This window comes from Meles meles, chromosome 21 (genome assembly GCF_922984935.1).
Source record: "Meles meles chromosome 21, mMelMel3.1 paternal haplotype, whole genome shotgun sequence".
NCBI lineage: Eukaryota > Metazoa > Chordata > Mammalia > Carnivora > Mustelidae > Meles > Meles meles.
This window is the reverse complement of record NC_060086.1, coordinates 9,974,152-9,990,822: the sequence shown is the minus strand read 5'-3', so window position 1 is coordinate 9,990,822 and position 16,671 is coordinate 9,974,152. Positions and strand designations below refer to the sequence as shown.

General features: G+C 47.3%; 1 protein-coding gene across 1 annotated transcript; it reads right to left on the bottom strand.

The window, feature by feature from the left end:
* Positions 1-217: 217 nt before the first annotated feature.
* On the bottom strand, positions 218-16,631 carry LOC123933459 (E3 ubiquitin-protein ligase TRIM4-like). The gene is made up of 6 exons (XM_045992646.1): positions 15,991-16,631; positions 10,998-11,093; positions 10,161-10,391; positions 5,976-5,998; positions 5,642-5,739; positions 218-1,624 (listed from the first exon to the last, which is right to left on the bottom strand). The coding sequence occupies exons 1-6, from the start codon at positions 16,381-16,383 to the stop codon at positions 1,041-1,043; spliced, it is 1,425 nt and encodes a 474-aa protein (XP_045848602.1). The 5' UTR covers positions 16,384-16,631; the 3' UTR covers positions 218-1,040.
* Positions 16,632-16,671: the final 40 nt, after the last annotated feature.

Genomic DNA, 16,671 nt, shown 5'->3' with positions numbered 1-16,671 from the left:
GCACAGTCTGAGTCCTTAGCAAGTGTCTCCCACTATTTTAGGTGTGACATTAATTCCTTACATAAACAATGTAAGAATGTGACAGACGGGTGACAAAATGAACACGCGAGGGCACAGACACGGTCAGAGTAAGGGAAGATTTCCTCAACTTTCTGATCCAGAAAAGTAAGCAGTATCCGTACTTCAGGGACAGAAGAATTATATGATTAAACAGAAACAGAGTCTACAAAGTTGTCCAGTTTCAGGGAAAGTGAGACAATCCTATACCAAAAGACAACCTCAGTTCCCTTATATGATAAGGGAGCAATCATCTCCCATAATAAGACGTTTCAGATTAAGGAAATTCCAACAGCCCAATGATGCCAACAAAGACCATGTTTCTTCCTGTCACTGTGCTCTCCTCAGTTCCTAGACGGCTGCTAACATCAGAAGATGGGCTGTGTCTCCTCAAACCCCCCCCCTTTTTTTTAATATTTTTTATTTATTTATTTGACAGAGATCACAAGTAGACAGAGAGGCAGGCAGAGAGAGAGAGGAGGAAGCAGGCTCCCCGCTGAGCAGACAGCCGGATGCCAGGCTCGATCCCAGGACCCTGGGATCATGACCTGAGCCGAAGGCAGAGGCTTTAACCCACTGAGCCACCCAGGCGCCCCCTCAAACACCTTTTTTAAAGCTACAGAATCTTTCCCCAGAATCACCTGGAATGTCTCGTTCCAGCTCACTGGCCAGCACTGCCTCACAGGGGGCTGCCTCTCTTGAAGCCCAGGGAGGGTGCTCAGCCAACAGTTCCGTCAGGAAGAACCAGAAGAGAAGGTGGGAAATGGAGCAAGTGGCTGTTGGAAAGGCAGCCAACGGCGTCTGCCATCCCGGGGTGTGCAGAGCTCACGCAAGGAGTGGAACGGAACATGAAACTGAAATCCCAGCGGACAGGACGGATGTGCCCCTGGGCCGGTATACAGGAAACGAGAGAAGGGGGCCAAGGGACGCCTGTCCCCGGGCTGGGGTAGAGGGAGAGACTCCTGGGCAGGGGAAGAACAGGCTCATTTCCCACCCGTCACTGCCGGGATGACTAAAGACGCTAATGGACTCAACCAAAAAAATGGCCGGAGGCGGGAGACTGGACAGGAGAAGGTGTGCAGATGTGCGCCGTCTACGGCACTGTAGAAAGAGATGTCCCCGGCCCCGGAGTCTAGGAAAACGCCCACCCGGTGAAGAGCGGGCTCCAGCTTGGTAGGGCTTTCAGGAGAGCCTGTCAGGGGCCGATAGCCAGAGGAACCCCAGAAGACAGCCCAGATGCCCCTATGGGGGCACATTTCTGAAGCATCAGCGAGCCCCATGACGTCCTCCCGGCACACCCCCACAGCAATCTCCAGGTTATCTCGGCTCTCAACTTCCCAGTAATGTTTCCCTCTAGTGAAAACGTTTTTTCCCAAAACACAGGGTAAGTGCTGAAATCTGCCCACGAATGGTGCGTTCCTCTGAGAATTCCTCCATCCGCTAACGTAGCTCCAGGCTGAGGAAAACAAGGGCCAAGAACTGGCTGATGCTCCATTTTTCACGAATCGCCCGTCCTGGGAGAAGACGAGCTTGGGATGAGCCGTGTCTTCAGCGACACTTACAGACACTGCAGAGAAAATGAGAGTTGGCCATTTAGAACGTGACAACTTCCCACCAGCCCTCCTCCAGAAGCACCCCTCTTTCCCAGCTTCATTTGTGTGCATCTCCAGACAAGAACTGTTAGCGATGAGACCCCCAGCGCCTCTCAACTCATCCTTGGCCGGGCCTGGCAGGCCCCAGTGCGGCCTTAGCACGGTGAAATCTTCATTTCCCTTCTGTTCCAAATGACTAAGACCTAAAAACAGGGAGCTCGTGAGCTCGTGGTCCCGAGTCTTCACAATCAACATCAGACTGGGAGAAACATGATCAGATTCCGACTTGCTGAATCAGGACCAGACCAAGATGGCGGACTGGCTGGTGCTTTGCACTGGGCCACAGAGGTGACACTGTTAACAAGTTTTCTCTTCACTCATTTCAGTTGTTCACTGGGCATCTCCACGGGCCCCTGACAGTTCAAAGTCCCCTTCCATCCTCTTGGGACTCCTATCCCTTCCCATGCAGACATCTTCTTGCCCTCTCTGTTCTCTGAGCGGCAAGGGCGCTACCTCTACCCGAACACTCACACCCTTGAAATCTTGAGGTTATCTGACTCCTCCTTCTCTCTGACCCTGGATAGGTTATTCGTCACAAGTCCTATCAATTCCACCTCTGAAACAGCACTCAAGTTCTCTGCCCTTCTCCATCTCACTGCCACCGTCTTCACTCAGACACCACCACCACCTCCCCCCGGCTTTAACGGTCTCTCTGACTTCCTTCCCAGCCTCCTGCCTCCCAATCCTCTTCCTCCCAGACTCTCCATGTCTCTCTAGTTTACCAAGCCATATTTTTTTTTATTATGTTCAGTTAGCCAACATAGAGTACATCATTAGTTTCTGATGGAGTGTCCAACAATTCACTATTTGCGTATAACACCCAGAATTTTTAAAAAAATTTTTAACAAACATATAATGTATTATTAGTCCCAGGGATACAGATCTGTGAATCACCAGGTTTACACATTTCACAGCACTCACCATAGCACACACCCTCCCCAATGTCCATAACCCCACCACCCTCTCCCGACCCCCCTTCCCTCAGCAACCTTGTTTGTTTGTGAGATTAAGAGTCTCTTATGGTTTGTCTCCCTCCCAGTCCCATCTTGTTTCATTTATTCTTTTCCTACCCCCCAAACCCCCCATGTTGCATCTCCACTTCCTCATATCAGGGAGATCATATTATAGTTGTCTTTCTCCGACTGACTTATTTCGCTAAGCATGATACCCTCTAGTTCCATCCACGGCGTTGCCGATGGCAAGATTTCATTTCTTTTGATGGCTGCATAGTATTCCATTGTATATATATAGACCACCTTCTTGATCCATTCATCTGTTGATGGACATCTAGGTTCTTTCCATAGTTTGGCTATTGTGGACATTGCTGCTATAAACATTCGGGTGCATGTGCCCCTTCGGATCACTACGTTTGTATCTTTAGGGTAAATACCCAGTAGTAACACCCAGAATTTTTAAAATCAGGAATGGATATTAGGTTTTAACAAATGCTTTTTCTGCATCTACTGAAGTGATCATATAGGTTTCCATTTTTAGTTTGCTAATATAAATTACACTGGTTTCTCAAATGTTAAACCAACCTGCTTTTCTAGAGTAAAACCCATTCAGGTATGATGCTTTATTTATAAATATGTTGTTAGGTTCAATTTGCTAAAATTACCTTCAGAATTCTTCTGTGTCCACAAAGGACACTGATCTATAGCCCTTTTCTCTTGTAATGTCTGTCTGATTTGGGTATCATGATAATGCTGACCGTGTAGACTGAACTGGGCATTGTTCCCTCTTTAGTGTTTTGTTAAGAGTTCATGTAGAATGGATATTTCTTTCTTATACATTTGGTAAATTCAGAAAAATGGGACATCATCTTTTTTTTTTTTTCCATTTAACATGTCCTTTTCCTCTTCTTGCATCAAAAATGTTCTCTTTACCCTGGTTTTGGTGTAGTTCCCCTCATACTTCTTGTGCTTAGGGCTTATCAACCTTATTTAATCTGTGGACTTATGGTCTTCACCAAATTTGGAAAATTTGGGGACTTTTTTTAAGATTTTATTTATTTGAGAGAGAGAGAAAAAAAAAGGAGTGGGACCAGGAGGAGCAGAGAGATAAGCAGACTCCCCGCTGAGGGGGGAGCCTGACATGGGGCTTGATTCCAGGACCCTGAGATCATGACCTGAGCTGAAGGCAACCATATAACTGAATGAGCCGCCCTGGGGCCCTGGGGCCATTATTCCTTCAGATATTTCCCTGTCTCATCCCCATCCTACTCATCTCAAGGATCCCACTTAGCACCCATAAGACTGCATGAGATTGTCCCCCAGCTCACCAAGGCTCTTTTCGCGTTTTAAGGTGTTCGTTTTGTAGCTTCCACCGCTGCACCTTCAAATTCAATCATCTTTTTTTCTATTAACCCCAACCAGGGGGTTCCTCTCCATCACTGTAGTTTTACCTCCAGAGGTTTGATCTGGGACTTTTTTTAGATCTTCCACATCTCCAAATACCTCTTATAGGATAGCTGATTAAAGTCCTCCTGTGCTTACTCTAACAGCTGGGTCAATCCTCGGTCAGTTTCAATCGATTATTCTCATCATGTGTCATACTTTCCGACCTTTTTGCATGCCTGGTAATCTTTGACTGGATGTCAGACATTGTGGCTGGATGTCAGACATCAAGTACTCATTTTTTAAAATCTTCTTGAGCTTTGTCCTGGGATGCAGTTACCTGGAAATAATTTGATCCTTTCGGGACTGGTGTTCATGATTTATAAGGTGGGTCCACTAATGAGGCAATTATTTTCCCAGGAATTAGGAGTTTTCTAGTCAGGCTGCTAGGAACAGGCACTGTTTGGGCCCTGTGGGAGCACCAGGAACTGTTCCTTCTAATCATTTTGGAAACGTCCTTCCTCAGCCTAAGGTGGCTTTTCACAAGCATCTGCTGGTTAGTATTTTGCTAAATACTCAGGGGCCACCTCTGTAGATCACTGCCCCGTGGATAGCTCTCTCCTCGCCAGTACTCTGGCCAGTGCTCTCCAAGCTCTCCCTGCTTTGTCCTCCCTGGACTCAAGCCACGCCTCCACCTGGCTCCACCTCCATGACCCTCCCCACCCCCTGCGATGGCCCAGAAGCTCATCAGGGAGGAGGCTGGAACCATCCTAGAGCTCACCTCATCTGTTTCGCCTTTCCTTGTCCTGTACTGCCTGCCTGACATCCAGAGTTGGGAAAACAGTTACTTCAGGTGCTGTGTCTGTCTTGTTTTCAGGCCGAAGCGGAAATACAGTCCCCATTACTTTATCTTAGTAGACAGCTACCACCACAGGGTTCCTCATCAGTGAGTGCAAAAGAGAACTGCCCATGTCGTGTTTACAACACCGACAAGCCTCGGCATGTCCCCGGAGATCCAGTCACCTTATCTTCAGACTTTCCTACACTCACCATCACCACCTCAGGTCCTGCCTTTCCCCACAATGTACCTTACAGTTTAGTCACTTTGGATACCCTTCCTCTGTTCTCTCCACAGCTTAGCTCTTGCTGCTCCCCTGCTTACATAAGTATACCTCCATTTTCCACTTGGCAAACTCCTATTCATCCCTCAAATCCCAGAACAATGTCACATTTGTGTGAAAACTTCCCTACTTCATCCCCAACAGAGCTCTTTCTCTGACCTCCCATGGTATCTTGCTCGTACCATGAAAAAGAGCAGATCCCACTACATTACAGCAAATGATAGGAGTCTCTCTCCAGTTTACTTACATTCTTAGAAATACATCTTTTTCTTTCTGTGTCACTAGCAGCTAATAACGCATGGTTTACATTAAGTGAATGTTTCCTGAATGAAGCATATACCCAGGTATTCTAGTTATCATCATTTTTCCTGACCCTCCTGCTGGCTGCATGTTCTATTTCTTCTTTCTTTTCTAGACTCTTCTCAGTGCTTATTCTCTTATATTAAAGATTTCTGGGAGATGCAAACTTGCTTACCTTGGAATCGCTTCAGCATTTCCTTCATCATTGGAATCTGGCACACATTCTTCACCGTGAAAACTTCAGGGGAATAGTCCACATCCTGGTTCTCACTCCTAAGGAAAGCAGAGAAGGCTGCTCTTCTTAGGGGACAACTCAGGCAGCCAAGGCCCCCAACTCCCACTGAGGGTTCCAAGCCCAAAGCTTAGACCACCATGTGCCCATTCCCCTTTGCGAAAGCGAGCGGTGGAATTCCTCCTCCACCGACTCTCAGCTGTGCCCGGACTGCTCTCTGGAGCCCAGCTCTGTTTCCCCTCCACTCAGGGCCCCGTGAAAAAGCAGCAGCTCATACCTGGTCAACACATCTTTTGGATTCTGTGAAGAGAAGAAAAACATAAGCAAGTTACGTCCCCTCCTCCCAAGATCTGGTACTCAACTTTGTGAGCAGGTGTTTTACATCGGTCATGCTTGCTAATGTCACGGGTGATCTCATGCTGCCAAACCCAATGGACTGAACACATAGTGTCTTTTTCTCGCAGGACCCCTCTGCGCTGTTTGACAATGGTAACCAATCCCTTTCTTAAAACCTGACTCTTCCTCCTTTGGGACCTCTACACGAACTCTCTCCTGGCTTTCTGCCTACTTCTCCACCCATTCTCTTTCACCCACAGACAGTAACAAGTGTTGGTGAGACTGTGGTGATGATACAAAATGGTCAGCCTCTTTGGAAAATAGTTTGGCAGTTTCTAACAAATTAAATATATGATACAGGGGCACCTGTGTGGCTCACTGGGTTAAGCCTCTGCCTTCGGCTTGGGTCATGATCCCAGGGTCCTGGGATGGAGCCCCACATCGGGCTCTCTGCTCAGCAGGGAGCCTGCTTCCTTCCTCTCTCTCTCTCTCTCTCTGCCTGCCTCTCTGCCTACTTGTGATCTCTGTCTGTCAAATTAAAAAAAATATACACACACACACACACACACACACACACACACACACACGATACAGCCTGGCAATTCCGCTCCTACTGTCCACCCAAGAGAAACAAAAGTGTATGTCCAGACGAAGAGGGGCAGGCGACTGTTCACATCAGCATCATTCATTATAGCCAAAGCTGGAAAAACCCAAATGTGCATCAGTTCATGAGCCAATCAACAAAACGTGACATATTTTATAGTGAAATACTATTCGGGAATAAAAAGGGGAATATAAATACAATTCGAACGAATGCTATAACATGAATGAGCCTCAGAAACAGTATAAATGAAAGATTCCATACACAAAAGATCACAGACTGTATGACTCTGTCTATAGAAATACTTAGAAAAGGAAACTGGAGTCAGAAAGCAGACTGTCTAAAGCTGGAAGCAGCAACAGAGATCAGCTATAAACAAGCACCACATGGTCTTACTGGGGAGATGGAAATGCTCTAGAACTGGACTTTGGTAAGGTTTCCACAACTTCAAAATCACTTACTTAGCTACAAAAAAGTACACCTCAAATGGGTGAATTATAAGATATGTACATTATACCTTAAGGAAGCCTTAGAAAAAAGAAGTATCAAAATGGTTAATCGCCACATGAAAAAGTACTCAACCTCATTGGTCAGTAGGGGAACGCAGCTACCGCTGGAGCGGAGGGCGGGGTGCTGACTGAGGGCCTGGGCTAACACGCTGTTGCATCTGGGACGGCTGACATGGAAGACCCGACAATCCACAGTAGGGCCGAGCAGACAGGGCCGCGGGCTCTCTCTCTCTCACTGCTGGGAACCATGGCAACTGGTGCAAGCACTTTGGGAAATGGTTTGGAAGCACCTACTAAAGCTGAACCAACAACCGCCCTGTGACCAGGAACTGCTTTCCCAGACACACAATGGACAGAAAGGTGGACCACGCTCCTAATTGCTTTTCTGTGACAGTAAAAGCCACCCCCGAGCTGCGACAACCAAAAATGTCTCCAACACTGCCCCTGGTGGGGCAAGGTCACTCCAGGCTGGGAAGTGCTCCGCAGTGATGGACAAACAGCCGTCTACAAGGACATGGGTTAGTCACACAACATGATGTCGGGAAAAAGCAGCACGCACTGAAGACTCTTATTCAAAAACAGGCAAGACAAGACTGCGGGAAGAGTCTGGAGGAAGAACAGCCTCGCAGGAAAGGGAAGGGGCGCTGACATGGCCACAAGGGGGGTGTCTGGCACCCCGGCCCGAGGCTACTCGTGTCCTATCACTTCACTTGGCTGGCGTTTTCACGGATGGGTCCCTTGGTGATAATCTGTCAAGTTTATGATTTATTGTATTGCACTGTATTAAAAATGATGCCGTCTGAATCCGTAGACACAGTAATACTTACAGGGGAAAGTAGAGCTTAAAAACATTTACCAGCAAAAGAAAGGGTCAGCGTAGATGAGCTAAGCATGCCAGCTCCGGAGGCTGAGAAAGAACCAGAGCTACAGAGCAAACCCAAGAACTAATTAAGAAAACAACAATTATAGGGGCGCCTGGGTGGCTCAGTGTGTTAAGCCTCTGTGTTCAGCTCAGGTCATGATCCCAGGGTCCTGGGATCGAGCCCTGCATCAGGCTCTCTGCTCAGCAGGGAGCCTGCATCCTCCTCTCTCTCTGCCTGCCTCTCTGCCTGCTTGTGATCTCTGTCTGTCAAATAAATAAATAAAATTTAAAAAAACAAAAACAAAAACAAAACCTCCCAAAAATCAAGTGCCCAGCACCTGACGGATTCCCTGGGGAATTCTACCAAACTTTCTAAAGAAATAACACCTATTCTCCTGACGCTGTTTCTTTTTTTTTTTTTTTTTTTTTTTTTTTTTTATTTATTTGACAGAGAGAAATCACAACTAGGCAGAGAGGCAGGCAGAGAGAGAGGAGGAAGCAGGCTCCCTGTGGAGCAGAGCCCGATGCGGGGCTCGATCCCAGGACCCTGGGATCATGACCTGAACCGAAGGCAGAGGCTTTAACCCACTGAGCCACCCAGGCACCCCCTGACGCTGTTTCAAAAAATTGAAGCAGAAGGAAAACTTCCAGACTCTTTTTATGAAGCCAGCATTACCCTGATCTCCAAACCAGGCAAAGACCCCAACCAAAAAGGAGAATTTCAGACCAATATCCCTGATGAATATGGATGCAAAGATTCTCAACAAGATCCTAGCAAATAGATCCAACAGCACATTAAAAAGATTATCCACCATGACCAGGTGGGATTCATCCCTGGGTTGCAAGGATGGTTCAACATTCGCAAAGCAATCAGTGTCATAGAACAAATCAATAAGGGAAGAGAGAAGAACCATATGGTCCTCTCAATTGATGCAGAAAAAGCCTTTGCCTTCAGCTCAGGTCATGATACCAGAGTCCTGGGATCGAGCCCCTTGGGCGCGCACGCGCACTCTCTCTCTGGCAAATAAATAAATAAAATCTTTTTTTTTTTTTTAAATGTAATCACAGATTAAAGGACCTCTTCAATAGTTCTTTCTTCTTTGGTCACATATGGAAGAAAGAGAGGTTCTGAGGGCTCTAAGACCAAAGGCGAATCATCCCAGCAGAAAAAAAAGAGACCGTCAGGAATGTTAGATCCTACCTGAAAACTGAAAGAGCTAGAAGGACACTTACCTGATGAGACTACAAAGGTAAAGGACTACTGCTAATAAAGGCTTAGAAGTCCCAAATCTAAGGACTAATGAATTACTTTTTTTTTTTAACTTTTTTTTCTTTAGTAGGCTCCATGCCTAATGTGGGGCTTGAACTCTCAACCCTAGGATCAAGAGTCACACGCTCTGCTCTGCTGACTGACCCAGCCAGACACTCCTAAGTGCTAAGGAATTAGAATTGTGACCTTTTAAAAGTTGCTGCGTATTAGAAAGTATTTAAATGAATGTTATCAATCAAAATCTGGGGCTAAGAGCAAAGTTCTTATCAAGTTCTGATAGTAATGATTAAAAATTAGTAAGAGGGCGCCTGGGTGGCTCAGTCAGTTAAATGTCTGCCTTCAGCTCAGGTCATGATCCGGGGATCCTGAGATCAGCCCCTTGCCCGGCTCCCTGCTCAGCGGGGAGCCAGCTTCTTCTCTCTCTCTGCCTGCCTCTCTGCCTACTTGTGCTCTCTTATAAATAAATAAAATCTTCAAAAAATAATAATAAATTAGTAAAAAAAAATAAATTTATCTTAAAAACTGCCCAGACAGTTACCTACTTTGTGATTTTTAGGTGTGCTTTGTTTTACTGCTTCAACAAAGAATCACAAATGGACAAATACGATGAATGGAAAAGTCTTAGATGCGCTTCAGATCCCCGGCAAACCGTGGGACCCAGTGAACCCGGGTGTCTCATAATACCTGAGTTCAGCACACCTGACTTCCACAGTCATAACCAATGAAAGGTGGATCTTTGGTTCTTTGATGATAGTAGTAACATAATCCCCAACGGAGAGAAAACCTTTCTTCTCCGACACCCACTCCCGAGGAAAGGCCCGTAGCTCTGAAGACCAGCGGAGCCCCGGGAGCGCTGCTCGGAACCCCCCCCCCCCCCACCTCACCTGGAGCAGCTCGAGGCTCGAGCTCTCGCTCTTCTCCCTGACCTCCACGATGAGCTGCTTCAGGGCCGTGATTTTCTGATGGAGCTTTAACGTGTTCTCATTCTGCTTCTTCTTCGTCTCTTTTTCTTCTTCACTCAGTCTCTGAAGAAACAGCTGCTCTTCTTCCGCCAGAAAGAGATGCAGCTTCGCGAACTCGGCGCTCAGTCTCACCCGCTGATTCTTCATCTTCTCCTAGAGCCACAGGAGATGCGCTCAGCCCTGGCCCGGGGGTGCTCCCATCCTGATCTCCACCCCCAGAGAGCTCCTGGCCGGCCCCCAGCCCCCAGATTTCGGCTCATCTAGTTCTGTGACGTGGAGCTCTGCACTAGCCTGTAGGGTGTGAGTTCGTGTTTGCCGACACGGGAGTCTCTGCCACCGACGGCAACGCCTTGTTCGTATGCCTTTTGAACTAGAATACACTTTCTCTTTTCGTATTTAGTTCGGCCTCCAGGACACCGACCGTTCAGTGTTGTGAAACCTTTGGATGTGCGGCAGAGCGCATCGTGCCTCCCAACTAAATGAGTCTCTCTCAAAGCAAAGCCCGTTGGCTTTCCATGATGCCGTGGGCCCAAACCAGCAGCGACCTAGGGATATAGTTAGGAAAAAGTGGGAAGAAGAGGGGCACTACCTTAGAGACATGGGGATAAAGCATGTGAAAGTCCCACCCCCCGAAACCACAGGTCAGTAGAGAGCCTGTCACCTGTTCTATCACCTCATCGGCAAGGAGCCTGACAACTCCTCCCAACACCACCAAGGGGCCTCCGGGCCGAGAAGTGCCCCCATGGCTTCTGCTGTTACCTTCCACTCGGTAGCACTCTTCACTTCGATGTCCTGAAAATACGTGGCTTTCTTCATCTTGTCCTTCAGACTGCACTGGGCGTTAAGCAGCTTTTCCTGCCGGCAGAAACACGTATCAGAAAAATCCTCTCCCCCAGCATCCTGCCTGTTCAAAAGCGAAAAGCCACCTAATCCGAACAGGGAACAAGACTGAGAAAATGTTCGGGACAGCTACAGACCTAGGCATAAAAGGTATTCCGGGCTGAAATCTTCACAACACTGTAAGAGTCACTAGACAGAGCCTGCCTATTAGGTTGGCAAAAAATGAAAACTATTAAATAAAGGATTAATAAATACCTAATATTGGCAAGGGAAGCCTCTGATACCGAGTGGTGACAGATGTTTATAAAAAGGTGCCATTGTCACTTCAGTTGGCCAACATCTAGTACACCGTTAGTAATTTAAAAAATCAATTAATCAATTCTCATGCAAGAAAAAGACCAAAAAACAAAAGAAAGGTGCCATCTTTGTGAAGGGCAGCTGAAAGGACTGAGAATCATTTAAAATGCATAAGCCCACCCCCAATAATCTGTGCGATGAAGCACTGGCAAAAATACTATGTATTAATATGTATAGTACTGTTCTCTGCAGCATGATTCATTATCCAACAACGGGGAATTATTAAATAAATTACGGTGTTTTGCTACTCTAATGCCAATCTCAGGTAGCTCTTGATATACTGACATAGTTAAGTTAAAAAAACTACGCTGTTAGACAATAGTATTGTATAATTTTGTTTTGAAAAGAAAAAATACTATTTTTTTATTTAATATTTATATTAAATTAAAATTAAATTAAATATTAAATTAATATAAATTAAATATAAATTAAAATTAAATATTAATATTCTTTATTTAATATTATTAAATATAAATAAATATTTATTATTTATGTGTGTTTTATTTACTTTAGAGAGAGAGAGTGGTAACGCCTGACCAGGGAGAGGAGCAAAGGGAGAGAACAGCAGGCAGACGCCCCACTAAGCGCGGAGCCCTCCACCAGGCCCAATCCCATCATCCCCAAGACCAGGACTTGAAATGAAATCAAGAGCTGGATGTTCAACCAACTGAGCCACCCGGGTACCCCTAGGTGTATGTCTCTATTTAAATAGCAGGAAATTCTGGAAGCATATATAACTCAGTATTATTAACACTGGTTATTTCTGTGGAATAGAAATGTCTTGGAAATTGGGGCGAGGGGACTAAAAATTTCATAAATTTCTGTTTTGCTTGATTTTCTACATGAGGCATGTACCACTTTGTAATTTAAAAACCTGAATTAAGGGGGACCTGGGGCTCAGTGGGTTAAGCCGCTACCTTTGGCTCAAGGCATGATCCCGGGTTTCAGGGATCAAGTCCCATATCAGGCTCCTTGCTCACTGGGGAGCCTGCTTCTCCCTCTGCCTGCTGCTCCCCCTGCTTGTGCTGTCTCTGTCAAATAAATAAATAAAATCTTTATAAATACATACATATATACCTGAAGGACCTGTTAAAAAAAGTAAAAGGAGTCAATCAGCATTAACAATGTGGTCTGTGGAGGGGTCAGCACCTGGTAGCAGACCTGAGGTCAAACATGACCTCAGACAGCAGCAGGCAGGTTAGAGGTACACACACAATAGGAAAACCGGTAGGTGGGGGGCCCGGGTGGCTCAGTGGGTTTGGCATCTGCCTTCAGTGCAGGTCATGATCCCGGAATCCTGAAATAGGGATCAAGCCCTGCACTGGGCTCCCTGCTCAGCAGGGAGTCTGCTTCTCCCTCTGCTGCCCATCCACCTCCATCAGGCTCTCACTCTCTCAAATAAATAAATAAAATCTTTTAAAAATGGGGGGGGGGGCATCTGGGTGGCTCAGTGGGTTAAGACTTTGCCTTCAGCTCCGGTCATGGTCTCAGGGTCCTGGGATCGAGCCCCATATCGGGCTCTCTGCTCAGCAGGGAGCCTGCTTCCCCCTCTCCCTCTGCCTACTTGTGATCTCTCTCTCTCTCTCTCTCTCTGCGCCAAATAAATAAATAAAATCTTAAAAAAAAAAAGAAGGAAAACCAACGAGAACTGGTAACCAAATGTCTATAGGAGGAAGGAGTCCAGATTTAGCCTGTGGTTTCTGGCTTGACAACTAGAAGGACTGTAAGCTATTAACCAAATTAGGAAATACAGGGAAATGAGCAGTATGTAAACAGAAGGTGGGAAATCATATTTGACTTGAAAATTTGAGTTTGAGCTGTGTGGGGGGATATCCCAATGGCTATAGTTAGTTAGCAGCTAAGGGTCAAGAAAGAGATCTACAGGGCACCGGGGTGGCTTAGCCGGTTAAGCATCTGCCTGGGGCTCAGGTCATGATCCCAAGGTCCTGGGATTAAGCCCACGTCAGGCTCCCTGCTCAGAGGAGGAGTCTGCTTCTCCCTCTCCCTCCGCCTCTCCCCCCACCCTCATATGCTCTCTCTCTCAAATAAATAAAATATTTCTTAAAAAGTGGGGGTGCCTGGGTGGCTCAGTGGGTTAAGCCTCTGCCTTCAGCTCAGGTCATGATCTCAGGGTCATGGAATAGAACCCCGCATGGGGCTCTCTGCTCAGCAGGGAGCCTGCTTCCTCCTGTCTCTCTGCCTACTTGTGATCTCTCTCTCTTTGTCAAATAAATAAAATCTTAAAAAAAAAAAAAGGGGGGGGGTGTCTGGGTGACTCAGTGGGTTAAAGCCGCTGCCTTCGGCTCAGGTCATGATCCCAGCGTCCTGGGATTGAGCCGCACATCGGGCTCTCTGCTCAGCGGGGAGCCTGCTTCCTCCTCTCCCTCTCTCTGCCTGCCTCTCCACCTCCTTGTGATCTGTCTGTCAAAAAATTAAATCTTAAAAAAAAAAACATTAAATTCCTCAAAAGGAAGTAAGAATTGATGGACACAGAGAAAAGATGGATAGGTAGGCAATACACAGAGTAAAATGCTAACGGCAGAATCTAGATGAGGGCTGACTGGTGTTATAAAATTCTTCCAGTTTTCATGTTTGCTTGGAAACTGTGTATTAATATGTTGGGGGGGGATGAAATTAGGTTGCACATCACAAAATCACCTGTGCGGATTTCTTTCTAATACAGTGTCGTCTAACATGTAATCTATTTATTACCCTTAATTGTTAAATAGGTATATAATCCTGCTACTTCGGAAGCTATTTCCAATAATTTTATTCCTTTATCAATGATATAACTGTTACTTTGTGACCACTGTCAAATCTGATGTATATCAGATTTGTAATCAGAGAGCTGTTTTGAATGGGACCAAGATCTCTTTTAAAGTTTTCGCTTTTACTTAATAATGAAAAAACAATCATCTTTTAAGTAGAATTTTTCAATTTTTTAAAAGCCCTTAACAATTCCAGTATGCATGAAATATCCCATATCGTTGGTTCTAGTCCAAGACTCTACCTAAGTCTTTTGGAATCTTGCCACAGTTGGAATCTGACTAGGGCTCCTGAATAGGGCCCCTGAATAAAAACGGGAATTCTGGGGACATTAGAAAACTCGTTCCCTGCAATAACAGAAACTGCCACAAGGTGGCAGGAGGGCAACACCAAGCAGTTCTTGAACACGAATTCCCAGCGCCCTTCCTCCCTCTACATTCCAGAAGTACTGAGCAACTTCCAGTCCTCGGACAATTATCACATGCCATTTCAAGCCACCACACCGCAGAAAATGCTGTTCCCTTGGCCTGAATATCCCCTCCCTATCTATTGTACTCACCCTTCAAGAGTGAGTTCACATTCAGCTCCGTGAAACCATTTCTGACTCCCCACTGACTCCTCACTGACGAAGCTATGTACGTCATACAAACTTGGATAATTCACTCACACACTGAAACTTTTGGTCTGCATGCTTGTGTCCCCTACAAGACAAGGGCTCTGTCTTTCTTATCCGTTTATGTCCAGATCCTAGAACAACGCCCGGCAGACAGGACTAAGGTACTGAGTGCACGCATACTTAGTACTGCCGCTTTGCATATCTCCTGTTTGTAATAAATTGATAAAACTGTGCATCATTTTATAGTTTATAAAACACTTTAACTTGTGTCATTAAACCCGTGTATTCAACCAGTACTTACTAGAAACCAATTCTGTTGGAGACCACTGGAGTTACACCATAGAAGGGGGTGGGACTACTCTGGAAAGGATGATCAAGGAAGATCTTCAAGCTAAAAGCTAAAAAGATGTAAAGGATGGAAGGTGGGGGTAGAGAAAGAACAGGCTTGAAACAAAAGCAAGAAGACAGTGTGGCTGGAGCAGAGTACGATAAACTGATTTATGCAACAGAAACTCCTTAACCCATAAAATGGTCAGGACAGATAATCTCCAAATTCAAACATTAAGTGATTTTCCCCAACTGATGGAGGAAGCTGGGAACAAATCCCAGTTTCATCACTCCATGCCTGGCGTTTCCCAAATCATCAGCTGTCTGTTACACCTGTAGGTATACACCTGCACGGTGCAATACAGCCCCCCCCCCCCCAAGCCAGGTGAGCACCCAAAATGTGGATGGTCCCAAGTGACACGTGCCGGGCATGTAAACACAGATTTCAAAGGCCTATTAAGAGAAACGAAAGTAACATATCTCACTGATAACTTTTCATAGCCGTGAGCATCACCTGTTTCTTTGTACCACTAGGAAAGTTTTATTACATACGTGGCTCGCATCCTGTTTCTAACGGACAGCAGGGCACACACCCTGTAGGTGTGACGGTCTTAAACTAGGAGCTGCCAAGAGCCCACACCTTGAAAATTCTATGCAGACCCTCCCCATCCCAGTTTTAAGCCCAGCTCTGAGATCTAGGCGACGCTTAGCTTCTTTGCACCTGGAGGCGGGGTGGGGGCTGTACTTTCAAGGGGAACAGCAGCCACCTCGTGGGTACTTGGATGAGAATGAGGTCAACAGTAAGCCTTCCCGGGAAGAGCTGCAGCCCCGCTACGGCCCGCTCACCCGGTAGCTGTAGAAGGCCTCGTCGATGGGCGCCATGATGTGCCCCTGGTGCTCCTGGGCCTCCCTGCACACCAAACACACGGGCCGCTGGTCGTCCTCGCAGAAGAGCCGCAGCGCTTCCCGGTGGCGGCCGCACTGCCCGGGGGGCACGGGGTCCTGGCGCCGGCGCCGCGTCCTCTCGGTCAGCCGGGCCAGAGCCCAGTTGGGCCGCAGCGAGGAGAACGGCGACGGCTGGCGGCACTCGGGGCAGGGGAACGAGCCGCCGCCCGGCCCCCAGCTGCGGTGCAGGCAGCCGCGACAGAAGTTGTGGCCGCACTCGATGGACACCGGGTCCTCGAAATAGTCCAGGCAGATAGAGCAGGTCAGGTCCTCCTGCAGGTCCTCGGCTTCCATGCCGCTTCTCTGAGTCGGGGTCGTGGTCGGGATCGGGGTCGCGACGAGAAGCGGGCGCGGCCGGCTGTCCGCGGGCGGCTGGGAGGGGAAAGCGCGGCCGCTCCGCTGGGGGCTCGGGACCCAGGCCGGGCGCGCGCCGATCGGGCGGCGGCTCTCCCTCCTGCGCGCGCTGCAGGTTTGAGCGCGAGCACGGCCGCCGCAGGATTTCCGCGACGCGAGGGCGCGCCGAGGCGGTCCGGGCTTGGCCGCGGGGCACGACGGGACGCGCGCCGCGCCTCGGGCCAACGA